General features: G+C 39.7%; 1 protein-coding gene across 1 annotated transcript in view; it reads left to right on the top strand.

Annotated features, from left to right (window-relative positions):
* The first annotated feature begins 19,682 nt into the window (after nucleotides 1-19,682).
* The window catches only part of bsnb (bassoon (presynaptic cytomatrix protein) b), a 79,961-nt gene continuing 75,897 nt past the window's right edge, over nucleotides 19,683-23,746 (top strand). Inside the window, exons 1-2 of the mRNA XM_047347686.1 lie at nucleotides 19,683-19,839; nucleotides 21,318-22,106. Of these exons, the coding sequence (XP_047203642.1) occupies nucleotides 21,348-22,106 (759 nt within the window). The 5' untranslated portion in view covers nucleotides 19,683-19,839; nucleotides 21,318-21,347. The remainder of the gene's footprint in view (nucleotides 19,840-21,317; nucleotides 22,107-23,746) is intronic.

Consider the following 23,746-nt stretch of genomic DNA (forward strand, 5'->3'; position numbering starts at 1 on the left):
CCCCGCCCACGTTGACGGGAGGCCACGATCCAGCGGACCGTGTAGGCCGGATGACCCTGGAAGTTCCGGGTGGGCGGAGGGGGCTCGGCCGGAGGGCAGAGCATGCTGGTACTGACAGGCTTGAGCTGGGAAATATGAAAAACGGGGTGAATACGAAAATGAGCAGGCAGACGGAGACGGACTGAAGTAGGACCAACCAGAGACTCGACGAGGTAGGGACCGCTGAACCTGGGAGACAACTTTCTGGACAGGGACTTAAAGGGCACATTCTGTCCGGCAAGCCAAACTCTCTGGCCAGGGCGGTACTCAGGAGTAGGGGCACGGTGCCTGTCCGCATAGCGTCTGTTTTGCTCCGAGGTCCTCTGAAGAGCCCGGACGGTTAAGTCCCAAATACGCCAGCTCCTCCGAACATGATGCTGCACTAAGACTGAGGATGCCTCCCTCTCATCCAATGGGAACAACGGAGGCTGGTAACCAAGAGACACCTGAAAAGGTGTGAGACCAGTAGCCGCAGAGACATGGGAGTTATGGGAGGACACTATCCAAGGCAGGTGGCTGCTCCACTCGGTCGAGTCGGCTGAAGTGACGCAGCGGAGGGCTGCCTCCAGTTCCTGGTTCAACCGTTTGACCTGGCCGTTGGACTGCGGGTGGTAGCCCGAGGTTAGCGACTCCTAACCGTACAAAACTCCCTCCAAACCCTGGAAGCAAACTGGGGGCCCCAATCGGAGAGGATGTCCTGGGGAATTTCGTGGAGGCGAAAAACATGCTTGACGAAAAGCTTTGCGGTCTGAAGAGCAGAAGGCAATTTCTTGAAGAGAACCAGATGGCAGGCCTTGGAAAAGCAGTCGATTATGGTCAGGATAGTAGTCATGCCCTGGGAGTTGGCAAGCCCGGTGACAAAATCCAAGGCTATGTGGGACCAGGGTCATCTTGGAACCTCAAGTGGCTGCAGAAGGCCCGCAGGTGGACGGTTAGAAGATTTGTTCCATGCACAGGTGGGGCATACGTTTACAAAGTCCCTGATGTCCTTATGAAGCGTCAGCCACCATAACCTCCTGGTGACCGTGGCGATAGTTCGACTGCCGCCAGCGTGAATGGAGAATCTTGAAGAGTGAAACCATTTGATGAGCCGAGATCGTACTGCGGAAGGCACGTAGGTGTGGTTGGCTGGTCCAGTTCCAGGCCACGGCTCAGTAAGGAGGGCCTGCCGCACACTGTCCTCGATCTCCCAAGTCATGGCACCTACAGTACAGCTAGGTGGCAGGATGTTGGCCGCTTGTGTCTCCGACTCATCTGGGGCAAACTGACAGGACAATGCATCAGGCTTAATATTTCTGGAGCCAGGTCTAAAATAGATGGAAAAGTTAAACCTTGAAAAGAACAATGACCAGCGTGACTGACGGGGATTTAGGCATTTAGCAGATTGAAGGTAAGCCAAATTCTTGTGGTCTGTCCATACCAGCACGGGATGTTCAGCGCCCTCCAGCCAGTGCCGCCACTCCTCCAAAGCCAGCTTGATGGCGAGGAGTTCACAGTCGCCGATGTCATAATTCCTCTCTGCTGGTGACAGTCGGCGGGAGAAGAAGGCACACGGATGCAGTCTCCCATCCAGGTCTTGGTGTTGGGACAGCACGGCCCCTACTCCGGACTCTAAGGTGGACACCACAGCTGGAGCTTGATCCGGGTTCTTCGGAGGTTTGAGAGCGATCAGTCACCAGACAGAGACGTTGACTGGACGTGAAGCCTAGGAGGAGCGAGACAAACGGTCAATTAGATTATCTTCAATCTAAAAGTACAAGATTCAGGAAATCTTCTCTTGTAACTATGAATCTGAAAATATTATTTAATATTTAATATTAATCATTTAATATTTCATCAAATAATATTTCGGTCTGTTAAGGGTTGTCCTGTGAATACCAGCCTAGTAAGGCGGTGGTATTAGGACAAAATCAAAAGGGTGAGCCAAGCTCTGACATAATTGAAAAGCAAAACTCTGCACACACATGGAATGAATTCACACAATTTCTTAAAATACAAGAATACAACTCAAAGTCAAACATTTTTAATCAACAAAGTCTTTGCTTTGCTAAAACAATCCAACTACACTACTAAGCAGAATTAAAGAATAACGAAGACTAATGGGTTATGTACAATATAAACAAGTTGATTAAAGATGATTGAAAACCATGACCAAAAGAGTGATGCAACATTACCATGCAATGTTTATGTTTGAGAACCAAGGATTATCTTGAAGAATCTGGAAATGAAGTTAAGTTAGTCTTGGAACTAACTTAGGCAATAATCAGCAAACATTTAGACAACCCTTCACAATGCAAGATCAGAAGAAATATTATTTTAATAAAATAATGTTTTAAATAATGATCTGCTGCTGCAAATTCTATACCAACAGTGAAACATGGTTGGAGCACCATAATGCTGTGGGGTTACTTTTCTTCAGATAGAACTAGGATTTGTTTTAGAGGTGATTGTAATTAAGAACAGCTCCGAATGCAGGTCAGTTTCCAAAACCTCCAGGTGTCTGCTAGAAAGCTGAAGAGAAATTGTATTTTCCTGCATCACAGTGAGTCCAAGCATATCCAAATCAACAAAATATCTGTTTGCCAGAAGAAAGTAAAATATTTGGAATGGTAAAGTCAGGCTTCAGAACTAATCTGATAGAAAATCCATGGGGTTTGCTTGAAGAGTTCTGTGAACTAGAGATGTCCTCATATTCGTAGAGATTTTGAGAGCTTTTAGAAGATAGTGGGCAAATAATGATAAGTCAAGATGTGGCATGCTGATAGACTCCTACACTTTTGAACGCCAATGTATGACCCAATCAGGGAAAGAGTTGATTATATAAATACAGTACTGTACTAAAGTTTTAGGCAGGTGTGAAAATAATACTGTAATTAAAGAAAAAGAATGCTTTCAGTAATATAAATGATGATTGTTTATTATTAAATGCTAAGTGAGCAAACCCAAACATACAGCCAAAGTCATTAAGAACTATCTTCAGCATATATATATATATATATATATATATATATATATATATATATATATGCTATATAGACAGTACAGACCAAAAGTTTGGACACACCTTCTCATTCAAAGAGTTTTCTTTATATTTATGACTATGAATATTGTAGCTTCACACTGAAGGCATCAAAACTATGAATTAACATGTGGAATTATATACTGAACAAAAAAGTGTGAAACAACTGAAAATATGTCTTTATATTCTAGTTTTTTCAAAGTGGCCACCTTTTGCTTTGATTACTGCTCCGCACACTCTTGGCATTCTGTTGATGAGCTTCAAGAGGTAGTCACCTGAAATGGCTTTCACTTCACAGGTGTGCCCTGTCAGGTTTAAGAAGTGGGATTTCAAGCCTTATAAATGGGGTTGGGACCATCAGTTGTGTTGTGAAGGAGGTGGATACAGTACACAGCTGATAGTCCTACTGAATAGACTGTTAGAATTTGTATTATGGCAAGAGAAAAGCAGCTAAGTAAAGAAAAATGAGTGGCCATCATTACTTTAAGAAATGAAGGTCAGTCAGTCCGAACAATTGGGAACATTTTGAAAGTGTCCCCAAGTGCAGTCGCAAAAACCATCAAGCGCTATGAAGAAACTGGCTCACATGAGGACCGCCCCAGGAAAGGAAGACCAAGAGTCACCTCTGCTGCGGACGATAAGTTCATCCGAGTCACCAGCCTTAGAAATCGCAGGTTAACAGCAGCTCAGATTAGAGAACAGGTCAATGCCACACAGAGTCCTAGCAGCAGACACATCTCTAGAACAACTGTTAAGAGGAGACTATGTGAATCAGGCCTTCATGGTAAAATAGCTGCTAGGAAACCACTGCTTAGGACAGGCAACAAGCAGAAGAGACTTGTTTGGGCTAAAGAACACAAGGAATGGACATTAGACCAGTGGAAATCTGTGCTTTGGTCTGATGAGTCCAAGTTTGAGATCTTTGGTTCCAACCACCGTGTCTTTGTGCAGCGTAGAAGAGGTGAACGGATGGACTCTACATGCCTGGTTCCCACCGTGAAGCATGGAGGAGGAGGTGTGATGGTGTGGGGGGGTGCTTTGCTGGTGACACTGTTGGGGATTTATTCAAAATTGAAGGCATACTGAACCAGCATGGCTACCACAGCATCTTGCGGCATGCTATTCCATCTGGTTTGCGTTTAGTTGGACCATCATTTATTTTTCAACAAGACAATGACCCCAAACACACCTCCAGGCTATGTAAGGGCTATTTGACCAAGAAGGAGAGTGATGAGGTGCTGCGCCAGATGACCTGGCCTCCACAGTCACCGGACCTGAACCCAATGGAGATGGTTTCAATTCAATTCAATTCAATTCAAAGATACTTTATTGATCCCCGAGGTGAAATTAGAATTCCAGTACAACCCATCCAAACATACAGGTCCTTCTCAAAATATTAGCATATTGTGATAAAGTTCATTATTTTCCATAATGTCATGATGAAAATTTAACATTCATATATTTTAGATTCATTGCACACTAACTGAAATATTTCAGGTCTTTTATTGTCTTAATACGGATGATTTTGGCATACAGCTCATAAAAACCCAAAATTCCTATCTCACAAAATTAGCATATTTCATCCGACCAATAAAAGAAAAGTGTTTTTAATACAAAAAACGTCAACCTTCAAATAATCATGTACAGTTATGCACTCAATACTTGGTCGGGAATCCTTTTGCAGAAATGACAGCTTCAATGCGGCGTGGCATGGAGGCAATCAGCCTGTGGCACTGCTGAGGTCTTATGGAGGCCCAGGATGCTTCGATAGCGGCCTTTAGCTCATCCAGAGTGTTGGGTCTTGAGTCTCTCAACGTTCTCTTCACAATATCCCACAGATTCTCTATGGGGTTCAGGTCAGGAGAGTTGGCAGGCCAATTGAGCACAGTGATACCATGGTCAGTAAACCATTTACCAGTGGTTTTGGCACTGTGAGCAGGTGCCAGGTCATGCTGAAAAATGAAATCTTCATCTCCATAAATCTTTTCAGCAGATGGAAGCATGAAGTGCTCCAAAATCTCCTGATAGCTAGCTGCATTGACCCTGCCCTTGATAAAACACAGTGGACCAACACCAGCAGCTGACACGGCACCCCAGACCATCACTGACTGTGGGTACTTGACACTGGACTTCTGGCATTTTGGCATTTCCTTCTCCCCAGTCTTCCTCCAGACTCTGGCACCTTGATTTCCGAATGAAATGCAGAATTTGCTTTCATCCGAAAAAAGTACTTTGGACCACTGAGCAACAGTCCAGTGCTGCTTCTCTGTAGCCCAGGTCAGGCGCTTCTGCCGCTGTTTCTGGTTCAAAAGTGGCTTGACCTGGGGAATGCGGCACCTGTAGCCCATTTCCTGCACACGCCTGTGCACGGTGGCTCTGGATGTTTCTACTCCAGACTCAGTCCACTGCTTCCGCAGGTCCCCCAAGGTCTGGAATCGGCCCTTCTCCACAATCTTTCTCAGGGTCCGGTCACCTCTTCTCATTGTGCAGCGTTTTCTGCCACACTTTTTCCTTCCCACAGACTTCCCACTGAGGTGCCTTGATACAGCACTCTGGGAACAGCCTATTCGTTCAGAAATGTCTTTCTGTGTCTTACCCTCTTGCTTGAGGGTGTCAATAATGGCCTTCTGGACAGCAGTCAGGTCGGCAGTCTTACCCATGATTGGGGTTTTGAGTGATGAACCAGGCTGGGAGTTTTAAAGGCCTCAGGAATCTTTTGCAGGTGTTTAGAGTTAACTCGTTGATTCAGATGATTAGGTTCATAGCTCGTTTAGAGACCCTTTTAATGATATGCTAATTTTGTGAGATAGGAATTTTGGGTTTTCATGAGCTGTATGCCAAAATCATCTGTATTAAGACAATAAAAGACCTGAAATATTTCAGTTAGTGTGCAATGAATCTAAAATATATGAATGTTAAATTTTCATCATGACATTATGGAAAATAATGAACTTTATCACAATATGCTAATATTTTGAGAAGGACCTGTACATCATGACACAAGACAATGGGGGGACGGGTCACCGAGGCTTTGCTGCCCACTCACAGGCGCTGCCCTTGCTAGATGAGAAAAGAGGCCACATTAGGTAAGTAGAGGGAAACAAAAATCATATTTCACACTTTATCCTTAGCAGGATACAGTTTGAGATTGCAAAAAACCTCAGCACAAAGAAGCAACAAATTTACAAAACAACATCATGCCGGGAACGGTGAAGGTGGTGTGAGGAGTGCAAATGTTTATCTTGAGCATGTGTGTGTGTGCAAGTGAGTGTGTGCAAGTAAGTCCATGAAGCACTGTCACAGAGGCCATTGTCCTTGATGGTTCGTTGGAATGTACATCAACCGGCCACAAAGTTCTGAGCAGGTCCACAGGTGTCCTCAGGGAAGGGAGGGGGCAGAGGGAGCAGAGCGTCATGTTTACATAACTTCCAGGAGAGGTTGAAGATAGCCAGCCATCAAGGCCGTGCAGGGAAGCCAGATTCAGAAAAACAATAATTATTTGGGTTAGGCTGACTCTTAATTTTCCGTCAGCCTTGAGAGTCTCACTGGTGCTTCTCATAGGCAAATCCAAACAGCCAAATTCCTGGTCTTTCTGCCAGATCCGAGCGAACAACTTTCTCCAAGATTTATCCCATTTCATCCCTGAGTCCAGGAACCGCAACCTGCCTGCGATCCTGTGTAAGGATCACATCCAGTCTGCGATTCAGCTCACGTAACATCTCAGTCTGAGTGTTGATCGCTCTGAAGATCCCATCACACATGCCAGGTAGCCTTACAATGGCCAGAACAGCTGCTGACATTCTCCGAATTTCTCGATATGCCAGGTAACCGCTGACTCCAAAAAGCAGAAATCCTGATATCAAACATCCAATTATATACACATCTTCCACATCCTCGACTGACATTATCGACAAACACACAATCCTCCACTTCTGCCAGGAGTCCATCGTGTATCCGGAGAAAAATGTCCCGTCCGGGCAAGTGGGCTCTCCCGACCCCTGTCTTCTCGTCGAGAAAATTTGATCAATTGCATTGAGAGACCAGCTGACCAAATCCATATTTTGGAAGAATTTGGAAGATGTGCAAAAAGAGGCTCCAAAAAAAAAAGACAAGACACAGAGCTGAAGCAGGGCAGATATGGGAGGGGTGCGGGAGACAGAGAAAAAGGGTCCACCTCCACCGAGAGCAGGAAAAAGGGTGAGCTGCACCGCAGAGTGAAGGCAAAAGGGCCAAAAAGTGCTAAGCATCTCTGGGAACTCCTTCAAGACTGTTGGAAAACCATTTCAGGTGACTACCTCTTGAAGCTCATCAACAGAATGCCAAGAGTGTGCGGAGCAGTAATCAAAGCAAAAGGTGGCTACTTTGAAGAACCTAGAATATAAGACATATTCTCAGTTGTTTCACACTTTTTTATTTTCATCAATCAACAAAATGCAGTGCTTTTCAGCACATTGCTTTCAGGTGCAATTATTATTTGTAACTTTGGGTTAACCAATTGTGGGAACTGGGTCAGGAATCCGCCGAGGCACATATAATTTGATATTTGCATACACCAACATATTTTGCTATAAGAGCTGCCAGAAACTAAATCTGGGACACTGATTTAATTATTACACCATAAGTCGTTGCATTTAAAGTCCCAGCTTGTTATAATCGGTTGAGCTTCTCTTTACAACCAGAAACAACAGAAAACAGCAGATTCTGTCAGTGTATGAAAGACAATAATAAATGCTTATTAGGTCAATTTTACTTTACAAGCTCAATTACTGCTAAAATTTAAAAACATTTGGACCTATTTGAGCACAACTAGGTTTATTTTGCAGCTTATCCTGTTTGCAGTTGTACAATAAAATGTACCTTAAATTAAGGTATTATGAAAATAGAGTTTAGCAAACTCTTAAACCTTTGTAGCTTTGATGTACATCATCATTATTACTTTAAATATAGTCACAGTTCAGGGCCATAAACTCAATAACGCTAGATCAATAAAACCTGCATAAACATGGCAGCAAATCCTTATCAGGGAGAAAAACAATCATTATATTGTACATGTATTCACTTTAGTATGCCCAGATCCTGCTGTGTGTTTCAGAATTTAATGTTAGTCAGTATGCACAAATTTCCTGCGCCCTGTTAAGAATTTGGCTCCCTGCTGCGGCTAACGCTGCACCAGATCACCTACTGAGAGGCTCTCAAAAGAATTTCATGAGCCATTTTCCCACATCATCTCAACATTTTCAGTCGTGTCAGTTTGTTTAAATGGACCCCATTAGTTGCTTCGGTGACATTCAGGAGTAGATACGCCAACTGAGATAGAAAAACTCAGAGAGAGAGAGAGAGAGAGTGAGAGTGAGAGTGAGAGTGAGAGTGAGAGTGAGAGTGAGAGTGAGAGAGAGAGTGAGAGAGAGAGAGAGAGAGATTCAATGTTTCAAAGTTTTTGGCCCAATTTGCAAAGAATTAATAAGCCACTGCATCTCAAGCATCCCGATCCTGAAACTGCAGTCCTCTGAGCTGCTGTATATGCTGCAGGGTGATACTTCCACTTGATATCTAGCCAGAGCTTCTTCTTTCATCAGGATCACATATTCTTTGTTTGTGATGCTTAGCATGTTTTTTTTTTTAGAGATTGGCCTGCATAACGTTTAACTACAGTCAGCAAATGCATGAAGGATAGGAGGTGGGAAACTAGCTGTATCTTAGAAAATGTCAAAGTGATTGCTGTGATTCCAAGATAGCAATAGGCACAAATGAGGTTTTGATGGAATTACAGTCTTGAGCAAAAATGCAGTGTTGCAGATCACAAGATGTAATTGATTTCATTTAGAAAACAAAATACTATTACTGATCCTCTCACTGCTATGATATAACATATTGCTAGAATATTGAGTATTTACCAATTTCTGTGATGTTACGAAATCAACACCGTCAGCAAAAGCAGTAGAGGCCAAGCAGGCTTCAAATCAAATTCAGTTTTGGTACAGTTTGGTTTATTTATATAGCTCCAATTCAGAGCAAATGTTATCTCACAGTGGTTTACAATACTAACAGGTGCAATTCATATACAATTATAAGGAATCGGCTTCTGTCCACATTTAATTCAAATTAATCCAGTTCGGTCCAGTCAAATAAAATGTTCCTGATTAAAACATTAAAAAAGGGGAAAAAAGTTACAGGTGTTTACATTCCATGTTGCTGGATCATTGCATGGTTGTATCTTAAATTTCGATTTGCAACAAAGAAAAAAACAAGAGCAAGAGACAAAACTAATGGAAAGTATTCCTGGAGAGAGGAAAGTCAGGAACTGTTGCTCTGATCTTGGATAACCTGAAAGCAAGAGATGGACGGAAAATATCTAAAACAAAATGTGTCAAAAATAACTAAGTGGAGAGTAGTTACAATGCTTCTTCTGCTTAAAATTGTTTAGGCATGCTTGAGTTGAGTGTTTCTTTAGGCTGGTGCAAACAATGCTCCATGTGATAAAGATGGCTTCATGAAGTGCATCTATGTTCTGGAACTGTCATCTCTTTTTCTAAACCTCCGTTACAATCCAAACATATAAATATTTTCAATAGGATGTAGAGACATTATTCTCCTGGAAAAAGCTCTAGCTGAAAGACCCAGTAATCACTGCTTATATGGGCCCTCAGTCAAAAGGAATACATGATGTAACTACTTCGCTGTTCCATTGAGGAAAAATGTTCCAGAGATCATGATGGCATCTCCTATGTTGTTCTGTGTAGAAAAACATCTCCAGTAGGATTTCATTGTCATGCAAGTCATGTTGGAAGATCTGTTTTTTTTTTTTCCTTGCTGAGAATAAAACTTTCTTTCACCTTTCAGTGTCCCATGCATTGCAAAGTCAAAACATGCTGGTTTGGAGTGTGGGAGGATATGGGACCTTTGAAGATATTTTCTTTAAAGTACATTTTTTCAAGGAACAGGCAGGGTCTTCATGGACACCCCACTGGTTCCTTTATCTCAGTGTAGCTTTGTGTTTTTGGTCTACCTCTTGATTTTTTCCCCCAAAAGCACAACTGCTGCTTAGGGGGCTGCATTGTGCTTGGTTGTACGTTAAGGAAAATCGGGTCAGAGCAGGCAGGCTTGCTCTTTTGTGCAGGCTTTTTATATTGCCATTATTGCAAATATATTTAAAGGAAAAAAAAAGTTAGAAAGGTGGAACTGTTGATGTTTATGTTTGGAAAAATTTCCTGTGTAACTCTCCCTTTGGTGTCATAATCACACTTAAATCTGGTAGGGTTTTTGTAGACTTTTCTTTTAAAACACTGTTCCCCCTGAAACAAGTTAGTGGGTGGGTACCCTGGTAGCAAGTGCATGACTGTCTGCTAACCTTAAAGCAGTTTCCCCTTCTTTAACCATTGTACACATTTGACTGACAGCTTGCTGTGACAGAATGGGGAGGAGGAGTTTCAGTCTGTGCTGCACACTGAGATGGGGACCCCAATCAGCAACTTAGAGCTGACTCAACATTTTCAGACTTCAAACTCATGCTCCAGACACTTGTGACTCGACTGGGTTTTAACTCGAGGCTCATGAACAATCTTTATTTCATGTAATCAAGGGCAAAAGTAAGCTGGCAAGTTTGCATCATTTGAGTTATTATTGTGGATAGAAATGACAGGTTGTTAGAGTAAAAATATATCTGTAATGTTCATGAAAGTACATGTCAGTAAAAAGACTTGACAGCAGCTTCCAAGTTCTTCTGTTTTTAATAATGCTATTGAGCAAATTCACAGTAAATGAGCCACAGACTGCAGCTCTAACAGAGAGGAGCATTTCCTTCTGCAAAATGATACATTCAATTTAGTTGCCAGAAGCTTTTATTGATCTTGGACAATTATTAGCTGAACAACGTATTGTTTGATGTAGTATCATCATGATGAGCACATGAATTACTGTCGAACTGAACTCTGTATTAAATGATTTCAAGTTGTTGTATTATCCTCTGTTTGTTAGGCTAGCGTTATTACGACACATCTGGTTTTCAAAATAAGAGCACTTTCTGCTTGATTCATTCAGAAATATAACATTACCTGGTGCTAACCAATTTGAATAGTTTTCTTTGAACATTAGCATTTATATTTCAGGGTGATTAATATGTTATACCCGTTTAAAAATATATATATAATTCAGACCAGTTAACAGTTCTTTTCTCATTGAAATGAATATTCAGAAAGAGATGAAGGTGTTAAATTTTTTATGTTAAATAATAATTAATATTTTAACTCTTAGCACTGCGGTGTCATAGCCAGACTAGACAGCATGAACCCCATGTAAATATGTTAATTTCAGTTATTTGAAACATTAAGAGAAACTTGAGGGACCTATGACATGACACTTGAATTGGACTTAGGAAAAAATGACCTGTGAACATTTCTGTCATGGCAAGAGAAAACCCCACAGTATGCCTGCAATGCCATTAAAAAAAAGTTTAAAATGCACAAAGAATTTCAGTGGCTTTGAAACTGTTACTTTTTAAGAGTGTGATAAACCTGGAAACCAGAAAATGGTCATCTAACTTGTCATAAAAAGTTCATTCAGTTTAGTTCTGAATACTGTTCTGAATAGGAATAATGACTCCTATTGAGTTGACCCACATCTTTTATATTATGATTGTTAAAATACATTCCATAGAGTGAAATACTTACTACTACGTGACAATAGGCCTATTATGTTTGCCATTTAACTCCTTAATGTTGGTCAAGACTTGAGAAGAGCTCAGCTTACAGTTGTGGACATTCTATTTGCAAGAATAAATGTATTGTTATTGTAGTATTCTGATAAAAGACAGATCAAATGAATAACAGAATATTGAAAAGAAAAGTAATATATTAGCAATGGATGATTAGACTATTGTAAATACCTGCACTTATTGCCAAGGATTTTTGTTTTTATTATTTGATCTCTATCCAACTCTTGGTGGGTCCCCTGTTGACAAGGTCTATTTCCAGTTTCTCATGACGGATCTTTTTGGCTGATAATTGGTTCCATGTCCTGACTCAAAACCTTTGACATGTGCCAACCTTGTACTCACAAGAGTACACTCACATCTACCTAGCTAAAATTGGAATGGAGTCTATGTTTTAAAGAAAGCTGACAAAAAAATTGAATATGATTATAAGCTTAAATATGAAAGTTAGAGGAAAGGATGCTATATGGAACAAAAAAACAGATAAGACAAAATAAAGGCATCAAAACGAGCACATGATTGGTGTTTCAGAGAGCTGATAGAGGAGCAGAACAGGAGATAGAGTGTGCAGCGTGCTTGTTTTCTGCTGATACAGATCAGATTTCATAAAGATCCACATGACTGCTTCATAACAAGGGGATGCAGCGAGGAATGAGATGGAGATATGAGGCGGAGGCAAGCAGAGACATGAAAAAATTAATAAATAGCTGCTTGCCCTCCCTGCAGCTGCTCTCTTTGTTTTTCCGGCTTGTATTTTTCCTGCTGAGCTTTATATGATTATCCGAACTGTAATTTGGAAACAAGGATTGGAGGACAATAAAAATGGAAGAAAAAACATTATAAATTAGATTACCATTGAATCAATGATTGGATAGTGTTGCGTTAGTTATGAGGCGCCCTGATTTGCCAACCATCCACATTGCTGTGACTGTTCTTAGCTCTGCTTACAACTACTCTGGTTGTCTGACTTACAGTGTCAGCCATGTAGGCATCATCACTCTTTATGCTGAGGACTGACAGGGGGCCAAGCTAAGATCCTGCTGAGACTGTGACTTACTCTGTCTAAGTTACTGAATGTTACAGACAGTCCCAGTGATTGACTGGAAGCTTGATATTTACCATAGAGCAGGTGGAGTGGGTGCTGAAACCTTCACTGGTGTCAATACAAGTTAAAAATGTGTGTTTCATCAGATGCACAACACTTTGCAAAAGTATTCACACCTTTTGTACTTTTTCATGCTTTGTCACATTGCAACCACAAATTTCTATATATTTTATTGGGATTTTATGTGAAAGACTTGAATGAACCCATGCATGATATTGAAATGTAAGGAAAATGATGCGTTGTCCTGCTAAAAGATGAGCCTCCAACCCAGTCTCTAAAGGTCCATTTATGCTGGTCACATATGTTACATACGCAAACGCATTCAGATAGAATCATCTTCTGCGATCATTTTGCGCATATTATAGGGAGCTTTAGATGCAAACCCAAGTGGAAAAACAGAGCAATACCACTGGAAATTGTGGGGGCTCTGCAGTGTGTTGTAGCTTATGTGCGTATAGGGAAAGAATCCAAGAAGATATTGACAGAAATGTTGAAACTTTTCTATCTACATGTCACCATGTATTTAACAAACAGACCACCTCCACCTAGGAAGTATAAATGAACCTTAACAGAGTTTGCTCCAGAATTGCCCTGTATTCAGCTGCATCCATCTTCTCATCAACTCTGACTAGCTTCTGTAGTTATACTCAGATTAGATTACACACAGTTAGACTATTTATTAATTACATGACTTCTACGTGCCTTTGGTAGTGCTGGATTTAGTAAAGGGAGGCTGTATTAAAATGCTTGCCACACCTTTCATATTTTTGAATCAAAATATTGAATTCCAGTTATAATTTTTTCCAATTCACAATTATGCACTGCTTTGTGTTGTTCTATAACACAAATCCCAATAAAATACACTCATGATTGTGGTTGTAATGTGACAAATGTGATTTTGTGTCTTGGCCTCTGGCTTGCTTCCTTTAATTTCCCCTTGCTCTTTTTAGTTTTCAGCTGTAGTCTTTGTAGAGAGGGTGTGTGGACATCAGACAGTAACAGCAAGTGGGTGTGAGGGTTGGAAAAAAGAGCTATTGGAATAGGTTGCGTCACATTTGTACACATACATGGTATATGTGGGCATATTTGATGCCCACATGCACTAAAGAGCTGTGACACTGTAGCAACTACATACTATTGGTTGGTTCGTCCTTTGGCTCCTAAAACTGCTCTGACCCTTGGAGATAAGGATTCTTCTGTGAAATCTGGCATCTATCACTGATCCTTTAAATTCTAAGATTTGTTGAGCATTTCTGGCATTTCAGATGTTGTTTTCCAGGATCTTCCACAATTCCCTAATCAGTGAGAATGGTATTTAGCTAATCAGCATTCTCACTTATTGTTGCCCTAAACTATTTCCACATACTTCAACCGATTTCAGCAAATCGTGTATCAAAACCTTTAGTTTGCTCTGCAAAGTTATGCTGTCTTTTGGTAACTTTTTTGAAGTTTTTTACAGTGTAATCGAATGACAGACTTTCCCACCTGACACAGTGCACATTATAGCAGTTTTGATTCTGTTGCAGGGGTTCGAACTCTTCCAACTTGCTTAATTTTCACTCTTCCCAGACAAATTATGTATCAAAATATAGTTTTTTTTGTCTGGGTTCAGAAAACAGGACTCTCGTTAATGTTGGACTCAGAGATTTCTGACAAATCGCTCCAAAGTAACTCAAAGTCAGCATGACCCGTATTGACCAGAAATAGAAAAAGAAAACATTTACAAGACATTTTACAAAAAATCCGAGCAGCTAATTGTTGTTCCCTTTATCCAGTTTCTTGAGCATCTCCTGGGTCTACCATTCAGCAGATCAGCATTTACATGGCTGTTTCACAGGAGCAGCAATTCTTTTAGTTGGATTTAAAATTTGAAAGCTAAGCCAAGATGTACTTTTTACAAACATTCTTAAAGCCTCAGGTCACATTATCCTACCAAAAGCAGCCACTGCAATCAATAAATCTAATTTTTTTAAAGGAGTATACTTGGTCGCTGACAAAGCATAGGTCGATAATGTGTGTCTGGCAATATCGGCAGTTCTCACTACTCGCAGCTGTACATCTCTTAAAATATCAGTAACCTGATCAGTATGTGTCGGCACTCCCCCATACTCCACAAACGTTTTCTGTTTTTCTGAATTCTGAATTTTAAAAGCTCCAACATTGAATATGAGAACTTTGCAAAAAAGACCATGACCCTAACCCTGGGTTTCCTTATGTTAAAAATGTTTGGCTGGTCCTGACGGGTCATTGTGTGAAAACTATGAAGGTAATGTTTTTTTGGAAATACAGTTGGCATGTTAAGAGGCTGAAGCATCACTTGTGGTAAGCAGCAGACTGCAGGCTATCTAAATTAACCCATATCCTAGCTAATTAACCAGCTAGTGTAAGCTTGTTAGATTTACAGTGTTACTCTATAAAGAGGTGAACAAGAGCTGGTATTCTGTGCAATGAGCACATTTATGACAAACCTGGTACTAAATCTGTTGTGGATTCATATCATATTTTGCTGCAGTCTTTCCCCAATACATCAATCTGTTAAAAAAATGAAATAAATCTTTTAAAATGGCCAACTTTTTTTGCTGATACTGACTTTAAATGTATCTACTACTTGTGACTGAAGAGGAATGCAACTCTTAATATTCTGAATATCTTTCCTCAACCTAAACTGATTTGTAAATCATTACAGGGTGACTGTCAACACTCTCACCTGTGTTTTCTTATTCTCTGTATATTTCTTTGCATCAAAATCAAAGCAACAATAAAATAATTCCATAAACATTATTGTGTCTGTATTAAAAATGTATCATATTATTTAAGGTTTAATAATGTACTCATTGATACTTTCTGTTTTGAAAACATGAAATTAGGTTACGTAATCGATTTAGTTTGAAATCTACAACAATGACCTTTCTACATCATTTAAATGATGAATTTGATGCGTTAAAGGCAGAATTATCCTACTTTGACAGCAGTGAGAAATTGTCTATATCTCAGTTTTCCTCTCATCAATTCTAGCAGTGAGCAGTTAGGAGAAAATGACAGCACAAAGAAATAACTATGCAACCTGATAATCATCTTACAGAGTAAATTAGATGTTGCCAGCTGGAGTTGGGGTTACTAAGTTTCTCATGTCACTAAAATATACCAGCTCAGCAGTTAGTTTGTGCCCTGTTCTGCACATTAACTCTGCAATTCAAACTGTCTGTTGACTCATACTGTTACAGCTAAACTGTGAGGTAATAACATGCCTGCAAGGTTATAATAAATGTTTTGATCAGTAGATTTATGTTATTTTACAATCTTAATTATCAACTTTTCTCAGCAGTTATTTACACTTAGAGCTAAACAATCCTAGAGGATAAGGATAATTTACTGTAATTGGCAAATGTTGATACAGTTGTGTGAAGTCATTATCATTACTCATATGTTGGACGTTATTGTAAGGGGGCACATACTAAGCATATAAACTGCATGATTTGTGTCATATTATTCTTGGGTTCACCAATGTGTAACCCTGTTTTCATCCTACAGATTGCCATTTCATCCCTTCCTTCTTTCATTTACTATCCATAAACAAACCAGTTGATACCACGTACTTAACCATTACATTTCAATTTATAGTTTATGAAGGAGATCCTCTAATACCGACCATTTGAAGAATATTTAAAGAATGCTTTTGTGAACTTACACTGGTTCATGAGTAGGTAGCAGTATATGTAGGAACAAATAAGAGTCTAAAGAAGTAGCTTTTAAACAAGTACACTATCAATCCCCTACACACATGGGCTTTTTAAAAGCTGTCACCCCTATGCATAAAAGTGTTGAATTATTGGCTGTGCAGGTATGAAATATCCAGAAATGTTGGGTACAAAAAGATAAAATCTGCAAAACAAGGAATGAGAAGGGGGCGAAATGACCAGCCACCACAACCAAACATGGGGAATAAAACAGTGAGCGGTTGCTCTCATCAAAAACTAGCCAGTTGTGTAACCCGTCATTGTCAGTTCTTTTCTATGCAACCATCCATTCATTGTCTATACCAGATTGTCCTTGCAGGGTTGTGGGGGGGCTGGCACCTATCTCCAGCAGTCATTTGGCGAGAAGTGGGGTACACCGTGGACAGGTTGCCAGTCCATCACAGGGCCACGGGACAAACAGCCATACACACAAACAATCATACCTAAGGGCAATTTAAAAAGACCAGTTTACCTAACATTCGAGTTTTTGGATCGTGAAAGTACGCAGAGTATCTGGAGAGTACTCTGATATTCACAGGAAGAACATGTAAACTTCATGCAGAAAGACCACAAGCCAGGATTCAAACTAAGGACCCTGCTGCAAGGCAACAGTGCAAGCTCTTTTCCAATTTTCATTTAAAACTAAAAAGATTGTTTAACTTTGATCTAATTCCTTGGCTAATCTTGAAAAAGTTTTCCCCTTTTTGCCAATCACTTTAGTCCAGAAATGCGGCGTCACATTACCATTCAGGTTATCTTCTATTGATGATGGCATTAGCAAAACTTTAGCGGCAGTTCTGGTGAAATACTACCCCTGACAGGTCAATTGTTTAAACTGAATGCTGTGTTAATTGTGGTGTGTGGGTTGATAACAAGTTAATTGCCACTTTATAAACTTGGTGCTAAATTTCTCCTGTATAAAAGTCTCAGAGCAAATGGTTAACTTAAACCTCCGTAAATGACCCCAAATGGACTCAAAAGGCATTCAAACCCAATACTTTTTGTGAAAAAGCTAACAATAGGCATGTAGCCTCGGTCTTTGTGCCCAAGATTTCTAGGTAATCCCCACTCTCTCACAGCCTTTCTCTGACTGCATTTATAATGCATGAAAGCATTATGCAATGACCATGAATCCACAACAGCTACAATAGTGTGGCAGCTGTCAAAGCACCAGGATGCCAATTACCTCTTACGGCCATGTGCCATCACTAACACCTTTCTATGGCCTCCTTTTCCTTTTACACCTCTATGGTGCAAAAAAAGCAGCAGAAGAGCTTGAAACATAAATGTTACCAGTGGCTGTAAAGTACAGGAGATTGTTCAGAGGATTCTAATAAAAAATGGAAAGAAAAAAAGGAAAGAGATGCAGAAAAGACATGGGTGGAATCACAGAATGAGGGTCAGCTTTTGATTATTAAAGACATCCAAAGTTGTTGCCATCTGTGACATTTATTTACCATGCTTTTGTAAATAAGTAAACTGTTTACCAATTAATGGCGATTCTGAGCTTTATGGATGCGTAAATCCTTTGTCACTGAGATATTTCACATCATTCAAAATTATGACTCATGTTAATCATTTGGTAAGGTGAAAACGTCAGCAACACTTCGTAGACCAACGTGTTTCGGCTTGTGGCCTGCTTCAGGGTCATTACAAATCACTTCAATCATTTTTCACGTATACATTTTGCAACTTGTCAAATAGGCTGAATGGCTTTTCAGCCTGTACTAGATGAGCGGTAAACAGTCAGTCAGTCAGTCAGTCAAACAGATCAACACATATACATTTATAACTATTACAGTAAATACAACCCACACATAGTTGACTTTGTAGTTCGTCTTCTTTTTGATATTTATGGACAGCAAGGAGAAAGTGTGGCATTTAGGGAAAACATTCAAAAACTGTGCTAATTTACTGTATCTGTTTAAGTATATCTTACTTTTTCTGCTCTCATAATCTAGTATTTTTAGTTTTCTGCATTGTTTCTGGTAGTTTAACTTTCCTAATACTCCCCATGGTCAGACAACTAATTTAACAATATATAAAACCTGCTGTTGAAGGTTTTCTTTTAGCTGATGTTTGTATAGTCAGATCCATTTCAGGAAAGAGAAGTCAGCAATTCAATTTGAAAATCTTCTTCAGTGGAAAATAATATTTACATTTGTTAAATATTACAGTATAACATTCAAATCATTGTGCACCAAATTGTGTCCATACTATAACAGATTGTTTTGAAGGCTGATAAAAAGCTGGATTCACCATCTATTCATCTGCCTTGAGGTAGTGTCTGTGGTATTTGACTATAATTATTTTTTTCACCGTTTAGACTGCAGGATAGTTTCGTACCTTGTTCACATTAAGAGACCCTAAGGACGACCTCACCCCAGTAACTAAGAGATATAGCTGTTCGGTACTATTTGTCTGTCTTATCTCTTTCAAAGATTTCTCCAGATTGTTAAGGGCTTTTATTAGGGGTCTAATAAAATGTCTTAACAAGGCAAGGTAGCAATACAATCTGCGGAGCAATGATTTGTATTTTAACAGTTTTTTTTCTTCGTTAATAAAGCTCATACTGCAATCTAAGAAAAAATTGAAATTTCCATAAGACGTTAGAAACACAGTACATGAAATATTTTGCTACTGGTCACCAAGAAGTGGTGCTAATGCTAAGGTCAACATTCTCTGGTTTATTAACTTCTAAACCATAAATAGAACTGTCAAGAACAAACTAAAAAAATCCTTAATGTAAGGATGAAGCCATGAAAGCATATATTTGCGCTCATATCTAAACAAGAAACCAAATAAAGGAAAAAAATATTTATTTATGACATTTTGAAAAATGAACTAAGCAAAGCAAAATCAAAGTTTAATTGTAGCTAGCAAAGAATTCATTGGACAAATCTCAGACATATAGCAATTATTCTTCCAAATCCACTCCTCAAGAGCTACAATCTGCCATTTTTAGAGGCATCCCTGCTTCAACACACCTGAATCAAATAAATGAGTCATTACCATGCCTGTGCAGAACTTGGTGACAAGGTGAGGAGGTAGTTCAGCCATTTGATTCAGGTGTGTTGGAGCAGGGATGCCTCTAGAAGTTGCTGGATAATAGCTCTTGAAGATGGGAGTTGGAGATCGTTGATTTAGATGAACTTCACATCCCAATTCAGAGTCACATCACTGAGACAGTTCAGCAAATCTGGCAACATCCAACACCAGAAGATGCTACAATGTAAAGTGGTTTATTTTGGAAAACAACTTAATAGATTTGACTTCAGGTTTGTTCATACATTCAGGGAAATGCACTAAAGCAACATGTTTAATATGGTAATGAGTATATAAAAATATAAACTTAAGATCAGAACTTAAGTTTTTTTAATCTTTAAAAAATCATGTTTGACCTACTTACCGTAGATTTCCTGAATATGAGCGTAGAATAAACCTGAATATCTAATTTGCTGCAACCCATGGTCATCATACAGTTTACAGTCAAACTGTTTGGGCACTTAAGCTAATGCTTCTTGTTAGGATTTGTTTAGCTACTGCATAAAATTTTTCATTGAAGCATACCTAGGAAAACCTTTAATTTAACTCTTCTGTTTGCATATAGTAATATGTTACAACTTGACCCTAAGTGCAAATTAAGTTTAGCAATTTTTTGACTGAAAAATCTTTCATCTATTAGCATGAAAACACTCAAATATATACCAGACCAAGAATTATTTTTACAACTTCTGTATTTTGGTGATAGTTTTTGTTACATGCTTTCATTAAATCTGCATTAAAATAAAAGGGTTAAAGGTTCGTAAGTGTTCTTCTCAGTAGAGAAGAATGCAATGTATTTCTTCATATCTCCTTTCATTGGCATTGACCATTTCCTAGATTTCAGGTTGTGCTGAGTCTAAAAAGCTTATTGTACAATTGAAATTGCCGTATCCTCGCAGTTTATGCGGGTGGTGTGTATGTATGTATTTTTTAAAGTCAGCAATTCCTTAGGTTAGTGTTGGGGAGGCACAATTGTTTACCGTAGAAAAGGGAGGGATGGATTTGCTGAGGAGGGTTTAGACCCCTTTCAGAACTGCTTGCAGTTCTAAATATATCAGTTCTAGATATTTTATTTACAGATCATGAAATATTGAAAGTTATTTTGAAATAAATGCCACTGAATGCAACAAGTGTAAGAGACCTGCAAAAAACTACGAAGCCTATCCCTGTTGAAAGGAACGACTCAGTCTTTTGACTGAATATTGCTGCTGAGTTTTTTTCCACTTTAAGTGTTGAACTTTACACTGAGCACTCAAATAAGATTATATTTTTATTTTGCACTACAAAGTCCATGCAAATTTATTGTCGCATTTCTCAAAATGTTTAAATAATGTTGCTCGCAGAAAACTCAAAATATATAAAGAGAACTGGATCAATATTTCATACATTGTCTTTATTGTATTTTTATTGAAAATTTAAAGTGTCTGTTTCAAAAACTAGGGAAAGTGGGATTTCTAATTCTGCGAGCAGGAATGTTGACATACTTATTTAGAAATATTATTCATTTTCTCAGATATTCTTAACATAAGGGCCATAATAAAGTTAAATAATTGTGTTTTTTTTCTTGTGTGTTAATGAAACTCCAGACCACAACTAACTCTGTGATTCCTATTTGAAGGCTGATAGCTCCAAAGTGTGGCTTATTATTTTTTATTCCTCTTTCAGGTGCAAGAGTGGTTATGTCTGAACTGTCAGATGCAGAGAGCACTGGGGATGGATATGACCACACCACGCTCCAAGAGTCAGCAACAGATTCACTCTCCTTCTCATCCAACCCAGCCTGAGTCCAAACCTGATGCTACCAAACAGCCTGCACCTCAGCCTCAACCAAGTCCTCAGAAACAGCCCATAGCTCAGGCCTATTCAGCACCTGCCTCTACCAAACAGCCTGTTACAGGCGGTCCCAGTCATCAACAACCCAAACTGCCTCCAGGGGCGGTCCCTCTCCCTGGGATGGCCAAGGCCCCATCCCAGCCAGACCTCTCTCGAGGCTCGCCTGCCCACCAGCCCCAACACCCCCGCCAAGATCAGACTCGCAGTGCAGGAAGCTCCCCATCACGACAACCCCCACCCCCAGAGCAGACATTTGGAAAGCTGTTTGGCTTTGGTGCCTCCCTTCTAAACCAGGCCAGCACTCTCATATCTGAGACCACTCAACCCCAGCAACAACAACAGCCCCCAAAACCAGCTCCCAAACCTGGGGGGGCACCTGGTCCAGGACCTGGAGCAGCTAAGTCTTCAGGACAGCCTGCACAACAAGGGCCACAAGCACCACCTCAGCAACAACGGCATGCTCCCCCTGAGTCTTCTAAGCCCAAAGCCTCCTGTCCTGTCTGTAAGACCAACCTTAACATTGGTAATGCGGCCGAGGAACCCAACTACAACACTTGCACACAGTGCCACTCCCAGGTGTGCAACATGTGTGGATTCAATCCCACTCCACACCTACTTGAAGTAAGGCTCTGAGTTGTTTTTTTAAATCTTTTTTTATTTTTTTTTTTAACTATTCCGCACACAAACCTTAAGCTGCTTTAAATTATTCATTGTTTTGTTTTTGTCAGTGTGACCAGTTGTTACAGCTGTACCCCAGCTGAAGCCTTTCTGTCTTGAGTTTGCATACTCTCCCTGTTCATGTGCTCCCCAGGTACTCTGGTTTTGTCCTGGTTCTGGTTGCCCTCCCACACTTCAAAGTCAAATGCCTAAATCGAGATTTAAAAGTGCCCATCTAATTCAAAATTGAATGCTTGTTTTTCTTATCATTGACTGGCAATCTATTGATGATTTACCAACTCTCATGATCCCAGGAGATATGCTCTAACCATGGTGACCATGAACAGGATTAGATGGATGAGTGGAAATTTGTGCAAGGACCTAATAATTTCTCCAAATACTGTTTAAGGTTCATCTTTGGCTTGTTTCACACCTTTGCAGCTCAAGAGATTTAATATTATCACCAATTTTGTTTAGTTCCTTATTTAGTTTAGTATTTTAATTCAAAAATATAAAACTTTTGTGGTTTAACTTCATTACTCACAGTGAGAGTATATTTCAAGCGCCATTTTTGGATGAGTTTGCTCACAGTTAATAAAACCCCATAATTTAGTTTAAGACCAATAAAAAAGGATTTTATGACAGAAATGTTGGCTTACTGAAAAGTATTTCCATGTATATTACTTGATTCGGGCTCCGTTTTCATAAATTACTACATCAATGTGGTGTGACATGGAGGCGATCACGCTGTAGCACTACTGAGGTTTAAAGGAGATTGGTTTAATAGTTTTTGTGAAGGATCATAGTGCATGCTGACAGTTTAACTTCACAAATCATATTATTCATCTCAGGATCCCTGCAAACAGTTGCCCTGATATAATCGATTTAATTTGTTATCGCTGTTTGAACAAGTGGTGCCTGTGATACGTTTCAACATGGCTCCAAAGAGTTTTGATTGGTTGCTGGTTTTTCTACTCCTGTCAGTAGCTGTTGATGAAAATGGGTCTCCATCCCATAAATGCACCATAGGTTTTAGGTCAGCTTGAAGCAATACCAGCAGATGCCAAGGCTTCCCAAATCATCGCTGACGGAAAACTTCATGATGGATCTCGAACAACTTAGATTTTGTACCTCTCCACTATTCCTCTAGACTCTAGGATCCTAATTTTGTGACATACCCTAATTCTGAAGGATGTCAGTGATTCTCCACTGGACAACTGTCAGAAGTGGATTTTATATATATATATATATATATATATATATACATACAGTTAAAAATATATATTGCAAAGGATGTTTCTGCAAAAGATTAACAGCTATTTGAGCTGTAAGCACTGTCAGATATGCTGATTTCTCTACAATCACACAACAGGTTTTTATTAAAAACTTTCCATGTCTTTTTGTGTTTCTTAGTCAGCATTTGCTCTGTTCTGCACTGTCAGAGTCTTTCATCCAGGTAACAGATTAAAGTCCAAGCTGTGACTCACCTCATCAGTGATTTCAGCCTGAGGCAGCACAAAAATATATGACCAGTCAGGAAACGGAGCCTTATTAAGGTCAATTAAATGGATTATCTTTGTATTTATTAGACATCCAGGGGTCAT

The sequence above is a fragment of the Girardinichthys multiradiatus genome, chromosome 20 (genome assembly GCF_021462225.1).
Source record: "Girardinichthys multiradiatus isolate DD_20200921_A chromosome 20, DD_fGirMul_XY1, whole genome shotgun sequence".
NCBI lineage: Eukaryota > Metazoa > Chordata > Actinopteri > Cyprinodontiformes > Goodeidae > Girardinichthys > Girardinichthys multiradiatus.